We start from the raw sequence: 26,570 nt of genomic DNA, 5'->3' as shown, positions 1-26,570 counted from the left end.
GTCCAGAGCCAGGCAGGGACACCGGGGTGTCCCTTGTCTCCAGGAGTTCACCCTTCCTCCACCCCCTCCAGCACCTCCCAGAGACTCAGGAAGGCTGGAGTGTGGCCCGGAGTGGTCTCAGTAGAGGCACAAGCTCCTGGCGATTGTCAGGTGGCCTGGGTGCACTCACAGGAGTGGCCGTGTGGCTAGGGGTGTAGACAGAAATAAATGACCCCAGTACTCTGTGTCTGGGAAGAGCCAAGAAGGTGCAGGGCTCTGAGCCCTTTTTCCTGCTGTTCTGATTGAGCTGCCATCCTGCAGCCCGGTCCCAACCCTAGGGTCACAGGCCCAACCCCCATGGCTCTCATTACAGACCGTGGAGCATGGCTTCCCTCACCAGCCCAGCGCCCTTGGCTACAGCCCTTCGCTGCACATCCTGGCCATCGGCACCCGCTCTGGAGCCATCAAGCTGTATCCTTTCCAGTGCCTGCTGCCATGGGGTGGGTGAGATCTGCAGAGGGCTCCCTGCTTGATCTTGGGCAGTTGGCAAGCTTAACATGGCAAGCAGCGTGTCCTTTGCTGGGGCGGTGGGGGAGGGAGGGGGAGGAGAGGGTTATTTTCTGTTCTCTGACTGCTTGGGTCCCCCTCCTAGCTGGAGATTTCAGGACTTGAGCTAAACGTGATTGTGGTCCCTTTGTGGCTAGCACCTTGTCTAGAGGAGTCAGGCTTGGCCTCAGCATCTTTTCCTTCTTGACAGGATATGGGCCCAGAGAGCTGGTTTAGGGGGCTAGGCTAAAGGCAGGAGGTCCTAAAGGAGTCTGTGCCCTATCACTGTGTAAGAGGTGACTAATAAGTCATGGAGGATGCCTTCCCAATGTGCCACTCAGGCGACAATGGCAACAGGACTCATGGGAGCATATCTCAGAGTGGTTGGAACATCCCTAGAGAAGCCTCTATTTCCTTACTGCCTTCAACTCAGTGCCCCTGCCAAAAGCTAGTTTCATGTGATCCATCTTGTCCCTGGGAATGGTGCAGGTATCCATCCTCTCAGGAGCCTGCTCTGATGGCAGGGAGGGGAGATGGCAATGCATTTTTAATCGTTCACGCTTCTCCATAAGAGGCTGGAGCAGCCTGGCCCTGGGCTCTGTCGTGTCTGCAGGTGAAGGTGGAATGACCTTAGGTGAGCAGTGGGGTTAGTACTTGGACAGCCACACACATCCCTGAAAGGGGACTGGACATTGGTTAGCAGAAACCTGACCCGTGACTGGACATCACCTAGCTGTGCTGTCTTTTGTCCCCCGCAGTGTGGCTGGGATACAGTGGCTCCTCCCTGGGGACAGCTCCTCTAGCCTGCCCGAGATTCGCTGGGCCCTGAGTCCTAGACAAAGCCCCTCACTTCTGATGTCTGACTAACTGAGCTGGCACCTCCTCCCACAAAGTCCTCCCCTGAGTCCCCGAGTACAGGTGCCAGATGGGCTGGGTTAGTGTATACACAAGAGGCCAGGGGCCCGAGCCCTGCAGCAGCCAGCGCTAGTCCAATGTTCCTCCAGCTGGTTAATCATTACCAGCCAGAATCACATCCTGGTTGCTAGTCTCTGGTGCCAAGACTCAGGGCAAAGCTGCTGGGGGTGCCCCCCCTCACCGTGCCCCATGTTCTGGCAGGTGCCACCAGGTGCCACCTGTTGTTACAGCTCAAGTTGCAGTGGGGGTGGAAGTGGCAGTCTAACTGTTGCCAGGATGGGGAATTTACCTTTCTGGGGAATTGCCCCTGACCTGTCCTGCTGGGGGAACTGTCCCCAGGGTCAGATCTCTGACTGAGTGCACCTGGGGCAGGGCCACTGCTATCTCCCCCCATCCCACGCCCCTAGATGTGGCACCGGACAGGCACTTGCCTGCGAACGCTCCTTGCCACCCAGGCTACAGACCACAAGGGTGGGGGAGGGCTGGTGTCCAGCTTTCTGAGGTTTTCCTGAGCCTTCTAGATATGGCGCCCCTGGGGTAGAGTTCATGGGGCTTCACAAGGAAAACAACGCGGTGATGCAGATCCACTTCCTGCCTGGTCAGGTGAGCACCTGCTTGGGGAGGGGCCATGGAGGGGAGGAGCCTCCATGATGCTAGGTGGGGCTGGGCTTGGCCCGGGGTTGGCCCTGGGTTTGGTGTTCATGGAACACCTAGGACTCCCCCTATTTGTCCACTTGGAGGCACGAGGCCACCCTGAGAACCACTGGGGTGTTTGTCCTGGAGCTTCTTAAACCCAACACAGGCTGGGCTGCCCAGAAAGGAGAGGCCTTGAAGAATGTTGGCTTTTTAGCTAGCCAGCTCCTGTCCCCATTCTCTCCTAGTGTCAGCTGGTCACTCTGCTGGACGACAACAGCCTGCACCTATGGAGCCTGAAGGTCAAGGGTGGGGTGTCAGAGCTGCAGGAAGAAGAGAGCTTCACGTTGCGAGGCGCCCCAGGGTAAGGGTGGTGGTCCCCTTGCTTTCCTGGCCCCTCCTTACCTTATTCTCCCCCAGTTCTAGGGCAGACTCATCTCTTGAGAGTCCTGTTGACTGACTGGCAGTGCCTAACTTGTGTCCAAGCCGCGACCTCATGCTCAGGGGCCCGTTCCAAACTATGGTGGGCTGTGCCCTCCCATGCCCACACCCTCTTGTGTACAGGAGTGCCAGGTCTTTCTCTTGCCCCACAGCTCACGTGCCCTGCCACCTGGCTTCCACCGTGGTAGAATGTAAGCCGACCGGGATACTCAAGGCCCTCAGGGGCTTGTCTTCCCTAGACAAGGTCTTCCAGGGGCTGCTAGAGATTCCGGGAAGTCCTGGGGTCCCACCTGTCCAGACCTTGGACATCTCACCAGCTGTCCCTGTTCACAGGGCTGCTCCCAGTGCCACACAGATCACCGAGATCCTTCCCCACTCCTCTGGAGAACTGCTCTACCTGGGCACCGAGAGCGGCACCGTGTTTGTGGTACAGCTACCAGGCTTCCGCACGCTGGACGACAGGACCATCAGCTCAGAGGCAGTGCTGCAATGGTGAGGTTTTCGGCGCCACAAATGGGCCATGGCCTTCTCCAGGTGACCCTCAGCAAGGGCTCTGTTTGTCATTTCTACCCTAGGAAGTCTAAGGGGCCTGGAAGAAAAACTCTTAACTTTCTACCCACCTCTACCAATCCCAGATTGCTTATCCGTCAGCCTCTGTCTGCTAACATCATAGCAGTAAAGGGGGGGTAGAAAGTGGGGCAGGTCTTAGAAGTAATTTTGTCACCTCATTTAAAGGTGAGAGAAGTGGCTGGGTGTGGCGACACACGCCTTTAATGCCAGCATTCAGGAGGCAGACGTAGGCAGACCTGAGTTTAAAGCCAGCCTGGTCTACATAACAAGCTCCAGGCCAGTCAGGGGCACACAGAGAAACCCTGTCTCAAGCTAAACTAAAAAGTGGGCTGAAGCAATGGCTCGGGAGTTACAAGCACTGGATGGTTCCAGAGGACCCAGGTTCCATCTCCAGCACCCACATGGTGGCTCACAACCTTGTCTGCAACTCCAGTCCCAGAGGATCTGACACTCTCTTCTGGCTTCCAGGGGCACTGTATACATGTGGTACACAGACATCCATGACGGCAAAACACCCACACATCAAATAAGAATAATAATAGTATAATAATTAATAATAATAATGATGATGATGATGATGTAAAAGAAATAAGACCCAAAATAATGGTATGTCAGCAACTCCTCAGTCCAGTGTCCTTAGCACATGGGACCACGAATCTCAGAGCCCTGCGGATCTGTGCCGTGAGGGAGCTGAGCCTGCTCCTGCTGACACCTGAGCTTTGGGGCACTCTGCTGTGGCTGAGAAGCTGCAAGTTTGTTAAGGTCACTTCAGAGACTTGCTGCTTGACCACAGGAGCTAGCAGGGAGGCAAATTCAGGGCAGCGCTGAGAATGCAGAGGGGGAGATGGTTCTAGAAGGACAATAGAGTTGGTCGTACACGAGCTTGTTGGACCAGTTTGAGGGTACTGGAATATGCCACACTTCCAAGGCAGGTGGCCAGTGTCGAGGACTCGGCCCCGCAGGCCCTGGACCAGGCTGAGGACACAGGCAGCTGGCAAACCAGGCTCTCCTACTTTCCATGTGGAATTGAAGCAGGACCCAGCTGTCCATCTGTGGCATTGCTGGCTAGGGAGGATTCCTGTGTGGGGTGGGGTCCTTCTGACTCCAACCCCTGTTCTTTCCCGCTTAACAGGGCTGGGCAGAACTAGGCTAGGGCAGCATGCCTGAGGTCAGAGCAGTTAGTTTGTGAGGTGACAGGTGGGATGGCTGGTGCCTAGCCTGGACCAAGTCTATGGGCGGGACATTAGGAGGAACAACTCCTACACAAACGGCCCTGTCAGGCCCAGTCTTGCCGTCACCCCCTTTTACACTGGTACTTACATAGCTTTTTATTTTGTTTGAGGGGAGGGTTTAAGACAGGGTATCACATAGCCCAGGCTGGCCCCAAACATGCTGTGTATTAAGGATGGTATCTAGATCTTTCTGTCTCCACTTCCAGAGTACTGGGACTACAGGCGCCAGCCACGGTGCCTAAGTTTTGTCAGCTGTCCACCCCTTAACTCTGGTGACATCACACTTAAGAAGGTCTCCATCTAAAGAGATAAATACTACAAAAGACAGAGGTTCTCTGTTATCATTGTAGAGTGGTGTGTGTGTGTGTGTGTGTGTGTGTGTGTGTGTTGTGTTGGTGTGTGCTGGAGATGAAGTCCAAGGCCTCAGGCATGCTGGGAGAGAGCTCAGCTGCTGAGCCGCACCCCACCCATAGTGCTGTTTGTAATAAGATTGGAAACCATCTAATTGCCCAGCAGTTTTCACTTCTATGATGATATTGTTTGTGTTCATTAGGAAGATCTTAGCCAGCCTGTCAGTGGTGGCGCACACCTTTAATCCCAGCACTTAGGAGGCAGAAAAAGGCAGGCGGGTCTCTGAGATCGAGGCCAGCCTGGTCTACAAAGTGAGTTCCAGGACAGCCAGGGCTACACAGAGAAACCCTATCCTGACAAAACAAAAGCCCAAGAAGAACCTTGAGCTGGGCGGTGGTGGTGCACACCTTTCATCCCAGGCCTTGGGAGGCACTGGCAGGAGGATCTCTGGTTCAAGGCCAATTTGGTCTAGAGTGAGTTCCAGGACAGCCAGGATTATACAGAGAAACCCTGTCTTAGCCCCCTCCCCCCCCCCCCAAAAAAAAGAAAAGAAAAGAAAACCGAGTATAATGTATGTCAGTAATCATAGAACTGGGGATGTGGGGCCCTGAGGGTCCCGAGGCCTCACTGACCAGCCTGTCTAGCTGAATCAGTATGTTCCAGGTTCAACAAGAGATCTTTTCTCAAAAAAGATTCTACAGCAGAGAATGACTGAGGAAGACACTCAATGTCAACTTCTGGGCATCCTCCCCTGTAGTTCAGAGAGCAGCGGGCTGTGTCGCGCCATCCGATAGCTTAACCCCCGAAATAATCACATGGAGATCTGTAATTAAATTAAATTCATTAAATTGCTGCCTGGCCCATTAGCTCTAGCCTCTTACTGGCTCACTCTCACATCTTGATTAACCCATTTCTATTAATGTGTATCACCACTTGACTGTGGCTTACCGGCGTGAGTGGCATGAGTCTAACCAGCGGCTGTTCATCTCGGGCAGGAGAATCATGGCGTCTGCCTGACTCTGCTCTTCTTCCCAGAATTCTGTTCTGTCTATTCCACCCACCTAAGGGCTGACCTATCAAAAGGCCAAGGCAGCTTCTTTATTCAACCAATAAAAACAACACATAGAAAGAAGACCCTCCTACACCACTCCAGCTCCACAGGATCTGCTGCCTCGGGCCTCCGCTGGCACCAGCCCTCGTGTGCACATGCTTACACATATATGCATAATCAATAAAAAAATCATCTTTTTAGTGGGGTGGATTGAGATAGGGTGTCTCTATGTAGCTCTGACTGCCTTGGACCTGGTAAATAGACCAGGCTGGTCTTGAATTAACAAAGATCCATGTGCCTCTGCTGGGATTAAAGGCATGTGCCATCACACCAGCAGACTTTTGTCTCTGAAGATTTGAGCATCCTAAGTTTTGGAGTTACAGTGGTTACGATCATACCTGCCCCCCCAAAGTTTTTTGGGATGTGTGTGTGTGTGTGTTTTAAAATATATAAATACCATCTCTTGTTTGACATGGCCCTCACTGTGATGTGGCTGGCCCTACCATCTTCCCAGGCTGGCATGTGGGGTACGCACTGTTGCATGGGCTCATGGCACTCCCTTGCCTAGGCTGCCAGAGGAGGCCCGCCACCGGCGAGTGTTCGAGATGGTGGAAGCTCTGCAGGAGCACCCCCGTGACCCCAACCAGATCCTCATTGGCTACAGCCGAGGCCTTGTTGTCATCTGGGACCTTCAGGGCAGTCGTGTGCTTTCCCACTTCCTCAGCAGCCAGGTAGGTGGTGTCTGGGGGGGCGGGGGTTGGCTCTCCAAGGCCCATGTATAGACCGCTGCCCTGATCCACTTCTAATCACTTCCTCTTCCCCCTCAAAGCAACTGGAGAATGCCAGCTGGCAGCGGGATGGCTGCCTGATCGTCACCTGCCACTCTGATGGCAGCCACTGCCAGTGGCCCGTGCCCAGTGACACCCAGAACCCAGATCCCCTGTGCAGCTCCATACCTTATGGTCAGTGCTTTTGCCTCTAGGATCTCTCCCTGTCTTCTGCCTGAGAAGCACCTTCGGTCTTCCCTGGCCTCAGGTGGAGGAGGCTGCCTAGCTCACAGAACCAGAATCTGGACCCAGAGAGGTTCAGGGTTTAGTCTAAAGCCACGGAGCTGGTTTCCTGGTTCCCACTGTGGCTGTCTCAGGGATGTGCAGAGAGAAAGCCTCCCCTAATGTGATTAGAGCGAGGAAACCAGACCTTGTGGGAAACCCTCTCAAGATAACACCTTTTCTTCCAGGTCCCTTTCCTTGCAAGGCTATAACCAAAATCTTCTGGCTTACCACCAGGCAAGGGTGAGTGCCGATACTGTCATTCCCACTTAGTACAGCTTCCCTGGAAAGAGCCCTGGGCTCAGCCCTGAGTCTGGGGAGTCAGGGCCTAATGAGGACTAACGTGGTCTTGGTCCCAGGGACACGGTAGGGTAGGGTGTCAGATTTGTTATTCCACCTTTCGGTAGGTAGCTCTTGCAAAATCCATTCCCCTACCTTCCTTTAGCCTTCCCAGAGAGATGCCGTCAGCCAGGGTTCTGTACTCTGGTGGCCACAGCGCCATTTCTTCTGAAGGAATTGTATCTAGCGAGACCTGGTGTGGGAACGTGTAGGAGGCCCCTGTAGAAGAGGGGAGATGGCTCCTGGCCCAGGTGCCCCATTTCACCCCAAAATCCTCCTAGGCTGTTGCAGTTGGGAAGAAATGAGAATCTACTCTGCCCCCTCCAGCCATCCTGGGGACTGGTTTCCCGTCAGGCTCTGGGGTCCCCCAGCCTCCAGCCCAGCTTGCACAAGGCTGTCGGGAGTGGGACTGAACCCCAGCCCACCTTTCTCCTGTTCCTGCAGGTTGCCCTTCACCATCTTCCAGGGCGGTATGCCACGTGCCAGTTATGGGGACCGCCACTGCATCTCCGTGGTCCACGATGGCCAGCAGACAGCCTTCGACTTCACCTCCCGTGTCATTGACTTCACCGTCCTCACGGAGGCTGACCCTACAGCTGGTGAGTGAGCATGAGGAGTTGGGGTTCTGGAAAAAATGAAGAAGGGTGCTGGGGTCGATGCTCCCAAACCTGCCACCCTTCCGGGTCTCTTGGCCTTATTACCTCTTCTTAGTGTCACCAAGGCCAGTGACACCTGTGATCCTGCTCTGTCCCTCCCTGCCGTTCTCCCAGGTGGAGACCCAGTCTGGAATGTCACCATTCCAGGCTACACCTTTTACCTGTCCCAAGCTCTCCTTAAGGGATTTGGCCCACTCGGGCAGATCTGCATTGCTGGGTTTATGTCTGTCCAACTTGGCGAGAGGGTCCTGGCTTAGATGTGGTAAAATCTGGGTGGGGTAGCGGGTAGTTGTGTGGGGCCAACCCTGAGTCTGCCCCAGAAACAGGAACACTGACAAGCCTAGCAAGGGCTGGTGTAGAATCAGGGAGGAGGCCTTGGAACTGTCTGGGAGAGAAGGGCAGGTCTGCTTTGTCAGTTACCATGATTTACCCAGCCAGCATCCTCAGGGATCGCAGCCGGAACTGTTCCAATTACTCCTGGCTTTGAGTCTTCTGGTCTTCCCCCACCCAGGGAGACCCCAGGCCTGTGTTTGCTCTTTCTCAGCCTCTCCTCCCTCCTCCTGCTCTGTTCCATCCTCTCGTGTTTGCCTCGAGAAGTTGTCTATAGGTTAATGCCTAAGGGCCACTCTGTGGGGACACAGACACACTTGGTGACTTGCTACCTGTCCCCCCTTTGGGCCTACAGGGCAAACTGAGGTGCTGCGGCAGACAAAACACTCACCGTCCCACCCTTGACAGATCAGGTCATCAGCCAATACCACACACTAGTTTCCCAAGCCAGCACTTCTAGCTGCTTCCGTGCCAGACGGAGCTCTTGTTAGGTTCTCAGTGGGACTGGTGCCTAGGACAGCCATGCAGAGGCGCCTTGATTGTGATGCTTGGAGCTCTTCAGGTTTCTCTGTGTAGTCCTGGCTGCCCTGGAACTCGCTCTGTAGACCAGGCTGGCCTCAATCTCGCAGAGATCCGCCTGCCTCTGCCTCCCGAGTGCTGGGATTAAAGGCGTGCGCCACCACCGCAAAGCCTGCTTGTAGCTCTTATTTTGCACAGGACGTGCAGTAGACCTTGATGGATCCAGCTCTTAGCCTGGAGCGTTTTCTGCAGGCCAGACGGGGCTGCGGCCGCCTGGCCCTGACTGTCTGTCTGTCTGTGCTCCAGCTTTTGACGACCCCTACGCCCTTGTGGTGCTGGCAGAGGAGGAGCTGGTGGTGATCGACCTGCGGACGGCGGGCTGGCCACCAGTGCAGCTGCCCTACCTTGCCTCTCTGCACTGTTCTGCTATCACCTGCTCTCACCACGTCTCCAACATCCCCCTGAAGCTGTGGGAGCGCGTCATGGCCGCGGGCAGCCGCCAGAACCTGCACTTCTCCGCCATGGTAGGTCCAGTCCTGGCCCCAGGCCCACTCCTGACTTGGGCCCAGGTTCTCTTGGACTTTCTGATCTCTTCTAGGAGTGGCCCATAGATGGTGGCACCAACCTGGCCCCACCTCCACCCCAGAGGGACCTGCTGCTCACAGGGTAGGTGGCTTTAGTGACTACTTTCCCTTTACCAAGGAGGCCATGGTGGGTAGGAACAGAGCCCTGGGTTGTGTGTTGGAGACCCCAGGCATCCTGGCTGGCATAGCCCTCACCAGGCTCTGCCCGCAGGCACGAAGATGGCACAGTGCGGTTCTGGGATGCCTCGGGAGTCTGCTTACGGCTACTCTACAAACTCAGTACGGTGAGGGTGTTCCTCACAGACACAGACCTCAACGAGAACCTCAGTGCCCAGGGTGAGGATGAGTGGCCCCCACTCCGCAAGGTGAGGCCAGGAGCCCGGGTGCTAGGGGTGAGGGGAACCAAGCTAGGATGGCCCAGTGGCCACTCACAGGTCTCTCCCTACCTCGGCAGGTGGGCTCCTTTGATCCCTACAGTGATGACCCCCGGCTGGGCATCCAGAAGATTTTCCTCTGTAAATACAGTGGCTACCTGGCTGTGGCAGGCACAGCAGGGCAGGTAGCAGGCTGGGCAGGGTGGGAGTCGAGGGCAGAGTGGTTGGGTGGCTTTGCACATCGGGAACAGGATCCCCTATCTGGCAGCGACATTGGGAGCACGCCTGCAGCTTTTCCCGGCAGGCACAGGATGCTTGATTCCCCATAGTGAGTGGCCCCCAGAGCGGCTTGTGCTCCCACTCCGGAAATGAGGATCTGGGCTGGAGTCAGGCAGAGGACTTTGCCTTGGTTCCCAAGTCCTTTGCTGTGCTGTGGTACCTGGGCTCCGCCGAACTGTCTGCCGCCCTCACCCCACCCCAGGTGCTGGTGCTGGAGCTGAACGATGAGGCGGCAGAGCATGCTGTGGAGTACGTGGAGGCTGACCTGCTGCAGGACCAGGAGGGCTACCGCTGGAAGGGGCACGAGCGCCTCGCCGCCCGCCCGGGGCCTGTGAGCTTTGAGCCAGGCTTTCAGCCCTTTGTCTTGGTCCAGTGCCAGCCCCCAGCCGTGGTCACCTCCTTGGCTCTGCACTCTGAGTGGCGGCTTGTAGCCTTTGGCACCAGCCATGGCTTCGGCCTCTTTGATCACCAGCAGCGGCGGCAGGTCTTTGTCAAGTGAGCGGGGCGTTTGGGGCTGGGGACTGGGATTGGGACTGGGACCTCGTGAGGCTCTCGGGAGGGGGCCCTGTAGTGTTGATGGCCTGACATGACATCCCCCTCTCTCAAGGTGTACACTGCACCCCAGTGACCAGCTGGCCTTGGAGGGCCCACTGTCTCGAGTAAAGTCCCTCAAGAAGTCTTTGCGGCAGTCATTCCGTCGGATGCGCCGCAGCAGGGTGTCCAATCATAAACGGCGACCTGGTGGCCCCGCAGGAGAGGTGAGGCCCAAGCAGCTGTCTACAGGACCATACAACTCTCTCTCTCTCTCTCTTTTTCTCTCTCTCTCCCTCCCTGGGCTATGAGCCCAGGATCTGAATCCAGGCCAGGCCAAGTAGGTTCACCACCTACTAACCAAGTGGCTTATACATGCCACACTGTCATTGTGCCTCAGTTTCCCCATATCCAAAAAGCCATAGCTGTGATGCTTAGCCTTAGAGGCAAGTCCCAAGTAAATATTTATGATGGCTGTCAGGGCTTCCGTTGCTGAGATGAAACACCGTGACCAAAAGCAAGCTGGGGAGGAGAGGGTTTATTTGGCTTATACTTACACACCACTGTTCATCACTGAGAGGGCAGGATCCTGGAGGCAGGAGCTGATGCAGAGGCCATAGAGGAATATTGCTTAGTGGCTTGCTCAGCCTGCTTTCTTAGATAACATCCGCCCAGGATTGGCACCACCCACTATGGGCTGGGCCTTCCTCCATCAATCACTAATTAAGAAAATGCCCTACAGGCTTGCTTGGGACCAGTCTTATAGAGGCATTTTCTCAGCTGGGGTTCCCAGGTGACTCTAACCTGTGTCAAGCTGACAGAAAATTAGCCAGCACAATTGTATTATTTTTCTGTCCCTTTCTACCCATGAGATGCTGAGAAGTCAAGCGATTTCCTCAGAAAACCTCTTACTAGGGCGATGTCCTCTTAGGCCCAGGCAGTCGGGTGGTTGGCTAGGCTATGGCCAGTCCTTCCTTGGAAGGATTAGCATTGAGGAGCAGAGGCAAGAGCCCACCCTTAGGCCCAGCCCAACTTCTTGCAGGCTCAGGCCATGGGCAGCAAGGCGGAGAGAACAGGCCTGCAGAACATGGAATTGGCACCGGTGCAACGCAAGATCGAGGCCCGCTCAGCAGAGGACTCCTTCACTGGCTTTGTTCGGACCCTCTATTTTGCTGACACCTACCTAAGGGACAGTGAGTAGCTAGCCTGAGGTTGGGGGTGTGGAACACATTGTGGCGGGAGATGCCCCTAGCATGAAGGATGAATAGGCAGACTCTCTGGCATGAGGAAATGGTAGATGGGTAATCATATAGGCAATGCTGCTTGCCTAGAACCCTCGAGGGGTTGGTCTGTTGGTGCAGACAGAGCCAATACTTCTCCTCCCGGATGTGACAGTCAGCCTTGCTCCTCTGCTCTCTAGAAGCAGAGACATGGCCTTAGACATGTCACCTAACCTTTCTGGCCCTCAGCTTCCTCTCATGTAAAACAGGGGACTGCTGTGTTCTCCCTCCATAGGGGCTGGGGGTGGCATAGTTCCTGTTGCCACCCAGTAGGCACGTGGCAGTGTTTATTCCTAGCTGGTTCTTCCCTGCTGAGTGTGAGTGGCCACTCCTATGTCCCTACAAGGGCAGCCTAGGTTCAGTATCATCTGTGTGGGGAGCCCCGTGAGACTGTGGGATACTTTCCCGGGAGCCGGAGAGGCCCACGGCATGTCTGTTTGACAGAGGAGGAAACTGAGCTTGAAGAAGCTTGCCAACTTAACTTTAGGTTTTCAGGAGCAAGGCTTGAGGTGGAAGCCCAGGTTGCCAGCCCCGCTCAACTCCCAGAGCCCAGTGTTAGATACCCAACCCTTTACCTTTCGACAGGCTCCCGCCACTGCCCTTCACTGTGGGCTGGCACCAATGGAGGTACTGTCTACGCCTTTTCCCTGCGCGTGCCGCCTGCAGAGCGGAGAATGGATGAGCCAGTCCGGGCTGAGCAGGGTGAGTGAACTGGGAAAACCCAGGGGACCTGACCTACTTAGGTTGGGGGGTGTGTGGTGTCACCAAGCCACCCATAATAGCCTGGTCCCCAAACTGCCTCTTCCCTAACCTGCCTCTTCTGTAGCCAAGGAGATTCAGCTGATGCATCGTGCACCTGTAGTGGGCATCCTGGTGCTTGACGGACACAATGTACCCCTGCCCGAGCCCCTGGAAGTAGCCCATGACCTGTCGAAGAGCCCAGACATGCAAGGGAGCCACCAGTTGCTCGTGGTATCAGAGGAACAATTCAAGGTGCCACATGGCTGGGTCCCCTGGATGTCCCTAGGACATCAGAGTTCAGTCCCTGAACATAAATAATGATAGCTGGGTCTAAGGTTCTCATTTGGAGTTGGAGCATGTGTTTCAGGATCACAGGAAAGAGAAGGGGTAGTGGATATCTTGTGTGTGTCAGGTCAGACGTAGAAACACTGGGGCAAACCCCACATCTGTGGGAGGTACAGAATGCCCAAACTAGATGTCAGTGGCCTTGTATCCTCCGGGCCCAAGATTTGCATCTGGAGAGCTGAGGGACAATAGGATTCAGATGAGCTTGTTGTACACTGTGAGGTACCTGCTATAGGACAAGATCCCCGTGGTAGTAATGGGTAGGAGAACCACAGCCCGGTTATGGTGTGACTCATGGCCAACTGCCACATGTGCCCAGGTATTCACGCTGCCCAAGGTGAGCGCCAAGCTGAAGCTGAAACTGACGGCCCTGGAGGGCTCACGGGTACGAAGAGTTGGCGTTGCTCACTTTGGCAGCTGCAGGGCCGAGGACTACGGGGAGCACCACCTGGCGGTGCTCACCAACTTGGGTGACATCCAGGTGGTCTCAGTGCCCCTGCTCAAGCCCCAGGTGCGGTACAGCTGCATCCGGCGGGAGGACGTCAGTGGCATTGCCTCCTGTGTCTTCACCAAATATGGCCAAGGTGTGCAGGCACGGACTGGGGCCTCAGTGAATGGGGCGCGGCTGGGTGAGAGGGTCTCTCAGGCACCATCAGGGAATGGAGGGGCAAGAGCCGCTCAGATGTGGAGCTCTGCCAGGCTGGCTCTGCCCTGAGTAAAGAGCATCAAAGGAGGCTCTGTCCCTGTCCCCCTGGGAGGGAGGCCCCGCCACAGCCACAGGAGCCTAGGAGCCCTGGGCTGACATTCTCTGCCTCTCCTCAGGTTTCTACCTGATATCACCCTCAGAGTTCGAGCGCTTTTCTCTCTCTACCAAGTGGCTGGTTGAGCCCCGGTGTTTAGTGGATTCAACCAAAACCAAGAACCACAGCCACCCCAGTAATGGCAACAACACAGACCCTAAAAGGACCTCAGGCCAAGTCAGGTGAGGATGAGGGCCCAGAGGCCTTTCTGCAGCCTTGCTCTTTCTGAGGCAACTGCTGACTGGGCCGCTCCTCCCCTGCTCAGACCTGGTCAAGCAGGTTGGCCTCACCCACCTCATGGGACCAAGATTTTCAGAGCCTAGTGGTCCCCAGCCCTTACTGTCTACCTCTCCACAGGAACTCCAGAAGCCAAAGTGACGGGGAAGGTAAGACAGGCCTCTTCTGGGACCCGGTGGGCTAGCCTGGGAGAAAGGGAGGCAAGGGGCTAAGGGTAAGTGAGAGGGAAGAGCTTAGACGGGGAGCAGGAAGGGACGGTCTGTCTCCTACATCTGGGGCTCTGGCTTCCAGCACTCACTCCCTTTACCCCTGTAATGAGAGTGCTGGGCAGAGGGCCCAGGACAGGCCCCACCTGACCACTCTGCCTTCCAGAGAAGAAGCCCGGCCCAGTGATGGAGCACGCTCTTCTCAACGATGAGTGTGAGTCAATGTGGGGGTTGGTGAGACTCACAGGGGGGGCATGTCTTGGGGTACAGGGCAGAGCTTAGAGGTCAGAGGAAGCCAGGAGACAAGCCTGTCTGGCACCCCATCCCTGCAGGTCTCACTGGGTCTCTCCTACCTAACAGGGGTCCTAAAGGAAATCCAGAGCACGCTGGAGGGGAACCAGGGGTAAGTCACTACAGCGCCGGGAGAGTGTGGGAACATGGAGGATGAGGCCACCACGCATGGATGGTGATCTCCCTGTGTTGCCCCCTCAGGAGCTATGGTAATTGGCGTTCTCACCGCGTGGCCGTGGGATGCAGCCTCAGCAATGGGGAAGGTAGGGCTCTGGGCACCCCAGGGGAGGAGAGGGCCTGCTGCCCGGGGCGGGGGTGCACTGCAGGAAGAAAAGCGTTAATTGCCACCCTTTCAGGGCCCAGCAGGCCTGCAGGGCCATCTTAGCCCTGGAAAGCACCAATGGTATGGGGGCTCAGGGTGGTTGACTATGGTACCCTATCCTGCCTGGGTGGTCCTGACCCACTGTCTCCCCGTGTCCTTCCACAGCAGAGTGAAGGGATAGCATCCAGGCTGTAAGATGAACACACTACTGAGGGCCTTTCCAGCCCGAGCCTGGCCAGGGTCTACCCTGGTCACCACCCTGTTGCTGCTCCTGGCCTCGGGAGAGGAGAGACCCCACCCTGGGCTGCCCCTCCTGGGCCTCTGTGTGTCTTGTCCTTTTGTCTTGCACAGTTTTTATTCTCCGCCCCCCACCCCCTTTTGTAGCGGGTTGGTTTTAAATTATAAATTGTAACTGCCTCTGAGTAAAGCAGAGTTTTTAATAAATACCTTGTTATGTCTTCACTGGAACAGCCTGAGGACGAGTTTTTCGGTGGCTTAAGTCTACCAGCTTGGAGATGCTTAGAGAACCTCTTCTTTACGTATTTGAATCATCAAATGTTGCTAAAATGCCTTCCAAGAGTGCAAACATCATCTGTCCCTCCTCCTAAGGTCCCAATAACAGAGACATGGCCTGCCAAAGCCCGCCCTGGGTGCACTAATGCGGTTTATTGGACTTTCTTATAGAGCACAGGTGAGGGGTTACCTACAGAGGTGTGGGTGCTCCTCCCCTCAATAGACTGCCCCTAAAAAGCCTTTACCCAGCAAGGGTGAGAACTTCCCTGTAGTAATAGAGACCGCATGCTGGTGGGGAACCCAGAATGGTTTCTCCTCCAAGGGTAGTAGGGGCAACTGGATACTTGGACAAGAATCTCATACCCCACTCCACCCCTTTATACGGGATATAAACTGCCAACAAGCCCAGCAGGGACGTGTTGCAGGAATTTTGATCGTACTGTGACATTCCCAAGACTGTTAAATAAAGTTTACTTTGCATCGGGGTGGAGCTAGTGACTAGAAGCCAGCAATCTGGATACAGAAGACACACAGGAAGGGAAGGGCAGGGACTTGAGTGTGGTGCCTCCTTTTGGCTTTGAGACACATCTCTTGCTGGCTTTCCAGCCAAAAAGGAAGGTCAACCGGTTGCTTCTCAGCTTCTCTGATCTAGCAGGTTTTCACCCCTACTTCTGACTTACCGAGTTAGTAAATAATAAGAGATTTAGTTTAAACCTACATATTGCAGCCCCGGCTCTTCCTCGACGGCGGGGCTGGAAGGCCCTCCAGGGCCTGAGTGGCCAGCAGAGCATTTAATGTGGGGCCATGAGACTGCAGACGATAATTCTAATATAAGTAGATTCAGCCAAGCATGGTGGTACACGCCTTTAATCCCAGCACTTGGGAGGCAGAGGCAGGTGTATCTCTGAGTTTGTGGCCAGCCTGGTCTACAGAGTGAGTTCCAGGACAGCCAAAAAGATAAACAGAGAAACCCTGTCTTAAAAAAGGGAAAAAAAAAAAACGGGCTGGAGAGATGGCTCAGCAGTTAAGAACTTTGACTGTTCTTCCAGAGGACCCGGGTTCAGTTCCCAGCAACCACATGGCAGCTCACAACTGTCTGAAAATCCAGTTCCAGGGGATCTGACACCTTCACACCAATTCACATAAAATAAAGTTAAATCATAAAAAATTAAAACACAAAACAAAACAAAAAAAAAAACCAGTAGATTCACATACAGCCTCCTAAGCTGACAGAAAAAATATCCAAGATGCTTTTTTGCGGGGGGGTGTAGCAGCATGCCCCAAGATGGTGGCTGTCCACCCTGGAGGAAAGTCATTGCTCTAAGCCATGCTTCTATCTGAACGTTCTCTTTGGGAGGGACCAGGCAGGATGTCTTCTCCTGGGTGAGATTTTCAAGTAATAGAGTATGGGGGCTGGAGAGATGGCTCACTGGTTAAAAACACTGGCTGCTCTTCCAGAGGACCTGGGTTTGATTCCCAGTACTCACATTGTGACTCACAACCATCTGTAACTCCAGTTCCAGGGGATCTGTCACCCTCTTCTGGCCTCTGAGGGTATCTGTGCTCAGGTGAACATACCCACACACATAGATAAATCTTTACAACCATTTACCGATATACTATATATTACTTCTGAATCACCAGGAGAACCAGAAAGTCCATGGTAGCACAGAGTCTTCCATTTGTAAGAGTCTGTCCAAGAGCCCACAGGACATGCTGGAAAAGGGACAACAAGAAACTAGAGTCCCTTGGTCAGTGATGTTGATTCTCCAGCGAGGGCTTTGAGCTAGATTGGGATCGCATGGCAGTTTATCAGCTGTGACCTCAGAGTACATCTGTGTAGTTCCTGCCCCAGGGATTCAGTAAGTTCATAACAAACTGTTAAAAATTGCCGAGGACATGCTAAGCCCATGGGTGGGATTTGCTATTGTTTGTGCAGGACTCTTTCTCCATGATATCTTTAGGAAATCATAGTAGTCCTACATAGGTCATAGTCATCAGCTGGATAAATCTCCATAAACTGAGCACACAGCATCATATGTACCCTGGGGTCCTGCTGTAGACCCGTGTTTGTCCTGTCTACCAATAGAATCCCATGCTGCATGCCCTTCTGTGCCTGGCTGCTTTCACACACCATTCTGTTTACAAGATTACCCATGTCATCCCTGGTACTTCCTATGTGGCTCTCCTTGCTGCGTGAGAATCCCCTGCATGAACGTTCTCCTTTTTACTGGAAGCACAGCCCTTTGAAGAGATATGTGGGCAGCGGGTATTGCCTCGTGTGGCTGTCTGCTGGCACGTGGTGTTGCCCATGAGCTCGTGGTCTTTGGGGACAGTTGCTTCCTCCTCCTGACTGTAAACTGGCACAACCTCTATATAGAAGAAAATTTAAGAATCTCAAAATTACAAGCACGCCCAGCACTATGGCCCAGCAAGTCCCATCCTAGGAGTTAATTCTACTTGGATGAAATTTTACCCCAGGGCTGTTTATAACATAAGCAAAGGATGATTCCCTACTTTATGTGTATGGGTGTTTGGCCTGAACATATGTTTGTGTACTGGGTGTGTGCCTGCTGGCCTCCGGGGTCAGAAGAGGGCATTGGATCCCCTGGAACTGGGTTTTAGATTGTTCTGAACCACACATGGGTGCTGAAAACCCAGCCTGGGTCCACTGTAAGAGCAGCAAGTGTTCTTAACCACTGATCCATCTCCCCACCTCTCTCAAAAGATAAGAAGAGGTGGCATCAACTCAGTTTGAAAAAAATTCAGGGGGAGGGAATGGGAAAAGAGGGAGGAAGAGGAAACAGCAGTCAGGATGTAAAATAAATGAATAAATTTAATAAAAAAAAAATCCAGGGGCTGGAGAGATGGCTCAGAGGTTAAGAGCACTGGCTGCTCTTCCGGAGGTCCTGAGTTCAATTCCCAGCAACCACATGGTGGCTCACAACCATCTGTACTGAGATCTGACGCCCTCCTCTGGCGTGCGGGCATACATCGAGGCAGAATGTTGTATACATAATAAATAAATAAATCTTAAAAAAAAACAACTTAAAAAAAAATCCAGGCCAGGCGGTGGTGGCGTGTGCCTTTACTCCCAGCACTTGGGAGGCAGAGGCAGGCAGGCAGATCTCTGTGAGTTCGAGGCCAGCCTGGTCTACAGAGCAAGTGCCAGGACAGGCTCCAAAGCTACATGGAGAAACAGTAGCTGAGCAGTGGTGGTTCACACCTTTGATCCCAGCACTTGGGAGGCAGAGGCAGGCAGGCTGATCTCTAAATTAGATTGAGGCCAGCCTGGTCTACACAGTGAATTCCAGGACAGCCAGGTCTATGTAGAGAGACCCCCATCTCAAAAAGTAAAATAAAAATAAAATCTTTAAGAAGTCATCAAAGAGCCGGGCGGTGGTGGCGCACGCCTTTAATCCCAGCACTCGGGAGGCAGAGGAAGGCAGATCTCTGAGTTCGAGGCCAGCCTGGTCTACAAGAGCTAGTTCCAGGACAGGCTCTAGAAACTACAGGGAAACCCTGTCTCAAAAAACAAACAAACAAACAAAAAAAAAGCCATCAAAGGGCCTACAAGTTAGCTGGCATGCCTCACAGCCTGGGTTAACCCCCAGGACCCATAAGGTCCAAGCTGCCTGTCCTCTGACCCCACACAGGGACTGTGGTACCCATGTGTGCACATGTGTGCATGTATATAAATATATACACACACAAAATAAGTAGAAATTTAAGAAATCTATCAATAACAATTGGTTAAAGTATAGTGCATTAATTCATGAAACTGTGCAGCGGGAAAGGAAGAGGATAGAAGCCCTGCTTGTGTCCTTTGTTAAGACAGGGTTTCTCTGTGTAGCTCTGGCTGTTCTGGAACTCACTATGTAGACCAAGCTGGCCTCTCACAATCTGCCTGCTTCTGCCTCCGGAGTGCTGGGAGGTGCAGCCACCTCTGGGCTTCTCAATGTGTGTTCTAAAAACCTCCAAAGTAAGCTGTTGACTGAACACAAGTGGAGAGGCCCGGATGTGGTGCTATGTAGCGGAGAACTTGCCTGGAATCCACAGGGCTCTCCCTGGATTCCACCCCCACGATGGGGGAAATGAATCCACAAAGATCTGTGAGCTAAGTTCCACTTGTGGGAAAGCTGCCTTCGAGGCCGATGACAGGGCTTGAGAGCACTGGCTGCTCTTCTAGGGAAGGCTGTTTGATTTCATTCACAACGAGTCTAATTCTGTTCCATAACTCCACGGGGGTGCACAGGCTTTTTTACATACTCCTAGCATATGTACTTTTTAGTAAATTGTATTTCCCGATAGAAAAGAACGAAACTCCCGGCTGTCCCCTGCACGCTTCCGTAGCCGTGGTCCCAGCCTTTTGGAAGACCCCCAGGCAGACGGGCTTCACTCTGCCCCTCTTGGCAGAGTGAGACTGAAATCGAGCCTGGACTCCTCTGTCTGACCTGGTGCCAGGCTCACCTGCCTGGCAAGGAATCCAGGCGCCGTTGCCCTGTCCACGGCCTTTGTCCACAGCTGCCGCATCTCCTGTTTCCACGGCCTCCGCTCCATTGTTGACCAAAGGGGTCAGGACCCGCTGCCTCCTGCATTATTGATGCTGCTGCCTAAGAGGGGAGACTCCGGACAGATTGAGCCCATAACCTGGCTGGAGCACCGAGACCTCAGGGCAACCATGGGTAGTTAGATCAGAAAGCAAACGGAGCAAGGAAGGCAGTCATGGGCGGAAGCAAGGGCAAAGCGCCCCAGCGAAGGGCTCGACCCGGGAGGCCAGCCTCAGCGGAGCAGGAGTCAGGGTCCGCCAGCGCTGACGGCGCCCCCAGCCACAGTCGCAGGCCTGCCCGCGGCAAAGCCCACAAAACCAGGCCCATTAGGGAGCCGGATGCCACCGCTGGAGGCCGCAGGAAGCCCACTGAAGAGGCAAGCCACCGCTGCAGAAATGCAGGGACTGGAACATCACTGGAGACCCAGGAGAGGCAGGGCAGTTCGCAGCGTCAGGGCCACAGGTCCACGGGGAGCCGTGAGCCCGGGCATAGTCGTGGGGAGCTCCCCGAGGAACAGAGACACGTTGGAGAAGAGTGGACCATCAAACGCGGCCGCCGCAGGAAAGGAAAGGAGAGGAGACCTTTGGCTCTGCAAGGCCGTGGAGAGACTCCTGGCAGGGACGGGGACACGTCGGGAGGCGATGGTGGCAGCTCATGCCTGGACAGTGAACACCACGAGGCCCTGGACAGCAGCAGCCAGGGTGGTGGAGCCTCGGAGCGGCAAATCAAGACGGAGCCTTCTGACACGAGCACAGAAGGCGCCCTTATCAGAAGACCGGAGTCAATGGACAACAACCATCAGGGCAATGATGGTCTGGCCTTGGAGCTCTCGAGCAGGGAAGGGCCGTCGGGGACAGGGTCTCAGGGAACGAGTGATGATTCCCAGACAGATACAGACTCAAGTCCCGGGTGGCCCGGGCACAGACGTCGCCCTCGGAAGACCCCAGGAACCTCAAGCCGCATCCCTGAGTCCCAGGAGACAGAGCTGAGCAGGGAAGCCGCAGCCTCCAGCTCCCTCGAAAGCAGCTGTGCAAGCACCCCCAGGGGTTCTCAGGGTCCTCGGGACTCCAGAGCGAACGCAGACACCAGTGGCGTCGAGGCCCAGCCAAAGGCTGAGCTGCAGGACACTGAGCCTGAGACAGCGGAGCCCCCCAGGGTTCAGCGCCTCCCGGTCGGAGAGGTGGCGGGGAAGGTGCAAGTGGTTGTGAGCGAAAGAGACACGGGAGCCAAAGAAGGAGCAGGTGCAGGGGACCGACGACCCCGGGACCCGGCGCCGCTGGCTGCACTCGTGGTGCTCCGCAGGCTGCGCGCCAGGGTCCCGACTGGCGCGTCTCCCCAGCTCGCGGGTGGCCTCCACATGGGCCTCAAGGCGCGGCTGCAGCGTGTGGCGCGGGCCCTGGGATTCCTGCGCTGGCTGCGACTGCGTCTGGAGCAACGTCGGGGTGATGCGCGCAGGGCGAGCCTGCAGGAGCAGGAGGAGCGCGGCCGCGAGAGGGCGCTCGAGGCGCGGGGCGGGGCGCCTGGGCTACCGCGCTGGCGGGCCATAAGCCTGGCCTGCCGGGCGGTGCTCCGTGGACCGTCGCGGGCGCCCCCTGGCGGCAGTCTGGGCTCTCCGCAGGCGCTGACTAGCTCAGGCTCAGCCGGTGCAGCCGTCGTCGAGGATGCAGCTTCAGATCCAAAGTTCGCGGTGGTCTTCCCCCAGGTCCATAATGCGGAGAAGGAGTCGTGCAGCAGCACCTCAGGAGCATCTACGGACGCCCCCACTGGGGAAGGCCACGTTTCGTCTCCTGCAGGGCCTACAGAAGACAGGGAGGAGCAAGGAGCTAGTGAAGAAGGGGTTGTCAGGTCCGGCCAGGCTCCCTCCTTTTCTCCGTCTTCCCCTAGTGGGACCCCACCAGATGAGAACCGGAGCGAAGCAGAGCCAGAGACCTTGGAAGTGGAGACTCCGGTGCACTGGGCACAGGGCTCTACTCCCTGCGTAGACCCTGAGCTTGGCTCTGATTCTCTGCTGCCTCAACTTACCTTGGAGACTCGCCTAAGGCATAACAGCCCCTGCAGGTCCCCAAGCGAGCGGTGGGAGCCAGAGGATGACGCTGAAGCAGCACTGGAAAGGGACCTGGAACTGAGCCTCCGGAAGGACCTAGAGATGCTACCCTTCCCGGGTGCTAAGGCCATGAGTCTCCCAGAGGGCCTGGAAGACATTGAAGACCTCGCTCGGCTGCGGTGAGGGGCATAGCGCCAAATCGACCTCTCCTGGCTAGTGCCTTGTACTCCATCCCGCCCTTGAACCTTTGAAAATCGTATGCACCCTTGCTGATTCAACAAGGGACTTTTACCTCATAGAAAGACAGATTCGGGGTGAAAGGTGCCCCTTCCAAAGCTCCAACATACCCCCGCTTACTACGGATTGAACCTAGGGGTCCTGTGCATTTGGTCCTGATCTATATAACCCCAGCCCCCCTTTTAAAAAAAATTCATTTTACATTCCAACCACAATTCTCCCCCATCCCTCCTCCTGCCCCCTCACTTGTCCCCAACCCCGCTACTCCCCATCTGCTCCTCCCAAGGGTAAGGACTCCCATGGGGAGTCAACAAATCTTTTTTTTATTGGTGGGGCAAGCTCTTGAGTGCCCCAGTCCACATGCAGAAGTCAGAGGACAGCTTGCAGAAGTTGACTGTCTCCCACCCTGTAGTTTCTGGCTTTGGGGAAAGCACTTTTACCTCTTAGCCTTCTTTTTTTTTTTTTTTTTTTTTGTTTTTTGGTTTTTGGTTTTTTCGAGACAGGGTTTCTCTGTAGCTTTGGAGCCTGTCCTGGAACTAGCTCTTGTAGACCAGGCTGGCCTCGAACTCACAGAGATCCGCCTGCCTCTGCCTCCCAAGTGCTGGGATTAAAGGCGTGCGCCACCACCGCCCGGCACCTCTTAGCCTTCTTGCTGCTCACCATCCCCCACCCACCCCACCCCTCATGCTCCCGCCCTGTTTGTCTTTGTTAAAGACTAGCCAAACTTTCCAGGCAGGAGTGTAACTTTTGATGCTCTGGCCTCAGAGCACCAGGACAGACAGGGACTTCCTTTCCTGGCTGGCACAGAGACCCCTTCTCCCCCCAGGGAATGGACAGCAACTGAAGACCCCAGCTGGATGTTTGCACAGGTCCCCTAAAGCTAAGTAACAGAGTTAGCCCGGGAGCCAGTCCCAGCAACTTACCCCAGCCCTGCTGTCCCCACAGGCTGGTGTGTGACAGCTCCGTGCTACTCTGCCTTAAGAAGAGGTTCCACCTGGGCCGCATCTATGTAAGGCAACCTCAGTGAAGGGACACGGCTGGAGTCCCTTTCGTCTGTGGGCAGGAAGTCCCTGGTGTCCCTGAGGCTTCTTTTCATCCCTTGACTGAGCGTAAAATCAGCTCTACCTGGGGTCCCACAAGACATGCATGAGAGACTGGTCTGGGGTACGTCAGAGTCCCCCCCATTTGTATTCCTTCTTCCCTGCTTCTGCTTTCTTTACCAGACTTTTGGGGGGCCCCTCCTGCTTGCACTGAACCCCCACCAGCCACTGCCTCTCTTCTCACCTGAGATCTCAAGCAGCTACCATCCCAGGAAGGCCCAGAACACCACACCGTATGTAACTTTCCCCCTGGGCTTAACTCCCTGCTTGTGTGTCTTACTGAGTGAGTCCAGGGCCTGTGGGCACATCGCCTGTTCCTCGGAGCCCAGACAACCCTCTCCGGCACCTTCTCATCCCTCTGCCGTCCTCCCACCCAGGCACATCTTTGCTGTTGGGGCAGCAGCCTATAGCCTGTCTCAGAGCCCTGGACAGGACCCCTGCATCCTGCTGGGGTGAGTCATGACCGCCTTGCTTGCCTGAACCCACATACCCTCCTAACTATGCACTGCTGGGCACCACTTCAGGAAGACATCCTCGGGACTGTCCTGAGGCCACCCTGAGTATCCTTGTGCAACACTTCTTTCTGGCCTATTCTCTTTCCCCTTGTCACTTCTCCATGGAGTCACTTCTATAACGCTCTTCCTGGCTTAATGGGCAATCCTACGTGCTCCCTCCCATCCTTAGCTCCTCCCCTCCTTCAGGGGCTACAGTGGCTCAGGGAAGACGGAAGCTGCCAAAAGGATTGTGGAGTTTCTAAGCAGCCTGGGGCAGAAGCAGACGGAGGCTGGAGGGGCTCAGGTGAGGTATGGTTGGAAGCTACAGGTCACACCTCTCAGGCCATTCCTCCAAGACTGGCTTCTCATGGGTCAGCCCCAAGATTTCCCTGATACAGGGGAGTAGGGTTGGGCCTTTTTACCTTATTATTTATTTTTCTTTTTTAAGATTGATTGATTGATTATGTATACAGTGTTCTGCCTGCACGCCAGAAGAGGGCACCAGATCTCATTACAGATGGTTGTGAGCTACCATGTGGTTGCCGGGAATTGAACTCAGGACCTCTGGAAGAGTAGCCAATGCTCTTACCCTCTGAGCCATATCTCCAGTCCCAATATTTTTTAAAAGATTTGTTTGTTTGTTTGTTTATTATGTATACAGTATTCTGTCTGCATGTCTGCCTGCAGGCCAGAAGAGGGCACCAGATCTCATTACAGATGGTTATGAGCCACCATGTGGTTGCTGGGAATTGAACTCAGGACCTTTGGAAGAGCAAGTAGTGCTCTTAACCAGTGAGCCATCTCTCCAGCCCCTACTTTATTATTTATTGTTTTTGTTGGTGGTAGTTTTCTTGTTTTTTACTTTTTTTTTTGCTTCTACCTACTGAGTGCTGGAATTAAAGACATGAGCCACCATGCCTGACTATTTTATTTTTTTAATAGGGTCTCAGGTAGCCCAGCATAGCTTAGAATTTCCTAGGTAGCTGAGAATGGCCTTGAACTTCTGAGTCTCCTGCCTGTACCTCTTGAGTGCTAGTGTTAAGGGTGTGCACCCAGCACCCAGTTTTCCATGGGGCTGGGACTGAGCCCGAGCCTTGTGCGTGTCATAGAGTGCTCTACAAGTTGAGCTACACCCTCAGCTCTTTTAAATTTGGGGGGAGCAGATTCTGATAGGACTGATCCCACACGGGCCCACATAGCTAGCGGTATCAAGAACCCTCAGTAGTGGGTACTATGGCCATTTTAGGTACGCAAGAATGTTCCAACCCTCACACAGCTGGAAGACATACTGCCCGTGCTCAGCAGCTTTGGCCATGCCAAGACCATCCTCAACGCCAATGCCAGCCGCTTTGGTCAGGAGTTCTGCCTCTGCCTGCAGCAGTGAGTGACGGAGGCCCAGTGGGCACAGTGACACCTGCCATGGGTTATTCCTCTTGGGCGCTGGGATACCGCCTTTGGCCTCAGCCCCTGGAAAGTGCCCCTGGGCGTGCCTACCCTGCCTTTTACCCACAGGGGAGTCACGGTAGGCGCCTCTGTGATCCACTATCTGCTTGAGACCTCTAGAGTGGTGTTTCAGGTAAGGACCTGCCTGCCTCCTGCCCACTCTTCCCCAGTGCTGAAAGTTGGAAGGCAGAGGAACCAAAGCCCCCAAGTCCTGCCCCACCCCCAAGCCAGTTTCTCTCCCCAAGGCCCAGGCTGAACGAAGCTTCCATGTTTTTTATGAGCTGCTGGCAGGGTTGGACTCCGAGGATCGTGAGAAGCTCTCTCTGCAGGGACCTGAGGCCTACTACTACCTCAATCAGGTAGGACCAAGGCTCTCATGGATGTGCGCCCAGGGTTCTCAGGATGCTGTGGGGATCCCAGGAGCTGCCCCACCACAAGCCTGCTGTGCTCTGCAGGGCCGAGCCTGCAGGCTCCAGGACAAAGAGGATGCTCAGGACTTCAAAGGGCTGGTGAAGGCCCTGCGGGTGCTGGGCTTGTGTGCAGAGGAGCTGACTGAAGTCTGGGCTGTGCTGGCCACCATCCTGCACCTGGGAAACATCTGCTTCTCTTCCTCAGAGGTGGGCTCGCCTGTGATGGGACCGGTGAGCACACAGGATGGGCAGTGGTGGGCAGTTTGTGCAATCAGTGCAGTGATGATGCCAAGTCACTGTGTGTGGAAAATCATAGAACTCTGGGCTGCTTCTGGAAGGAGGCAGATCCCTATGGTTTAGACAAGAAAAGTGAGCCCAGGCCCTTCTACACTCCTCAGCTGTCACCCTTAGGAACTCCTGGAGTCAACCAAGAAGCCATTACCTGGTGATGTCAATGAAGATCCCTTGACACTTTGTAAAAGAAACTCGATACTCATGTCAACACTGTGTCCTAAGGAGTGTTGTTTTCTCTCTAGTCATAAGGCAGCAGAGGGTCAGAAAGAGAAGGGACTGACCGGAATTGCAGGCCACTAAGAAGAGACAGTCAGGCTCCCCCTGAGGCCTTCAGCCCAGAGCCTGGCTCACCGCAGTCCAGAGCGCCTCGGATGCTGTTGGCCCTTTCTTTATTTTGAGACAGAGTTTTACTCTGTAGCCCAGGCTGGCATCAAACTCACAGAGATCTGCCTGCCTCGGCCTCCCAAGTGCTGAGATTAACAGTGTGACCACCACAGATAGCTGCTGTTGGCCCTGGAGGAACAGGCAGCTGGCTGGAGAAAGCAAGGCTGTGCCATCACACAAGCAAAGCTCTTTCTGTTCCCCTCTGTCCAGCGGGAGTCCCAAGAGGTGGCTGCTGTGTCCAGCTGGGCTGAGATTCACTTGGCAGCCCGGCTGCTACAGGTGCCACCAGAGTGCCTAGACGGGGCAGTCACCAAGAGGGTCATGGTGAGCCCAAAGGGTGCTGGGAAGGTGGGAGGAGCAACCTGAAGCACCTGTGGGTATGGTCCCAACTTCCTGTGCATTTCTCGGTCTCCAGGACACACCCTATGGCCGGGTCTCCAGATCTCTGCCAGTGGAAAGTGCTATCGATGCCAGGTAACCTGGGGGGACCGGAGAGTGGA

The 26,570-nt window shown here is 54.9% G+C and overlaps 2 protein-coding genes across 5 annotated transcripts in view; both read left to right on the top strand.

Annotated features, from left to right (window-relative positions):
- Positions 1 to 15,069, top strand: part of Llgl2 (LLGL scribble cell polarity complex component 2) — a 34,920-nt gene extending 19,851 nt beyond the window's left edge. For 3 of the 4 annotated variants that reach the window (XM_038325818.1, XM_038325819.1, XM_038325820.1), the window contains exons 3-26: positions 353 to 450; positions 1,962 to 2,043; positions 2,322 to 2,437; positions 2,848 to 3,006; positions 6,287 to 6,449; positions 6,548 to 6,680; positions 6,956 to 7,010; positions 7,551 to 7,705; positions 8,918 to 9,135; positions 9,210 to 9,277; positions 9,407 to 9,560; positions 9,650 to 9,754; positions 10,051 to 10,343; positions 10,456 to 10,606; positions 11,422 to 11,572; positions 12,245 to 12,361; positions 12,486 to 12,652; positions 13,065 to 13,329; positions 13,568 to 13,727; positions 13,903 to 13,931; positions 14,155 to 14,202; positions 14,349 to 14,391; positions 14,481 to 14,542; positions 14,767 to 15,069. In XM_038325818.1, the coding sequence (XP_038181746.1) occupies positions 353 to 450; positions 1,962 to 2,043; positions 2,322 to 2,437; positions 2,848 to 3,006; positions 6,287 to 6,449; positions 6,548 to 6,680; positions 6,956 to 7,010; positions 7,551 to 7,705; positions 8,918 to 9,135; positions 9,210 to 9,277; positions 9,407 to 9,560; positions 9,650 to 9,754; positions 10,051 to 10,343; positions 10,456 to 10,606; positions 11,422 to 11,572; positions 12,245 to 12,361; positions 12,486 to 12,652; positions 13,065 to 13,329; positions 13,568 to 13,727; positions 13,903 to 13,931; positions 14,155 to 14,202; positions 14,349 to 14,391; positions 14,481 to 14,542; positions 14,767 to 14,774 (3,000 nt within the window). In that variant the 3' untranslated portion in view covers positions 14,775 to 15,069. Of the gene's footprint in view, positions 1 to 352; positions 451 to 1,961; positions 2,044 to 2,321; positions 2,438 to 2,847; positions 3,007 to 6,286; positions 6,450 to 6,547; positions 6,681 to 6,955; positions 7,011 to 7,550; positions 7,706 to 8,917; positions 9,136 to 9,209; positions 9,278 to 9,406; positions 9,561 to 9,649; positions 9,755 to 10,050; positions 10,344 to 10,455; positions 10,607 to 11,421; positions 11,573 to 12,244; positions 12,362 to 12,485; positions 12,653 to 13,064; positions 13,330 to 13,567; positions 13,728 to 13,902; positions 13,932 to 14,073; positions 14,203 to 14,348; positions 14,392 to 14,480; positions 14,543 to 14,766 lie in introns of those variants that run through there. The other variant, XM_038325821.1, reaches the window with a different exon arrangement.
- A 4,770-nt stretch (positions 15,070 to 19,839) lies between these two features.
- The window catches only part of Myo15b (myosin XVB), a 34,537-nt gene continuing 27,806 nt past the window's right edge, over positions 19,840 to 26,570 (top strand). The window contains 11 exon segments of the mRNA XM_038327524.1: positions 19,840 to 21,887; positions 22,891 to 22,954; positions 23,169 to 23,278; positions 23,423 to 23,497; positions 23,747 to 23,843; positions 24,816 to 24,919; positions 25,052 to 25,195; positions 25,197 to 25,341; positions 25,438 to 25,599; positions 26,281 to 26,394; positions 26,486 to 26,544. Coding sequence (XP_038183452.1) covers positions 19,840 to 21,887; positions 22,891 to 22,954; positions 23,169 to 23,278; positions 23,423 to 23,497; positions 23,747 to 23,843; positions 24,816 to 24,919; positions 25,052 to 25,195; positions 25,197 to 25,341; positions 25,438 to 25,599; positions 26,281 to 26,394; positions 26,486 to 26,544 — 3,122 coding nt within the window.

This window comes from Arvicola amphibius, chromosome 4, assembly GCF_903992535.2.
Source record: "Arvicola amphibius chromosome 4, mArvAmp1.2, whole genome shotgun sequence".
NCBI lineage: Eukaryota > Metazoa > Chordata > Mammalia > Rodentia > Cricetidae > Arvicola > Arvicola amphibius.
Note: the sequence above shows the minus strand (reverse complement) of the source record. Positions and strands in the feature narration are given on the sequence as shown.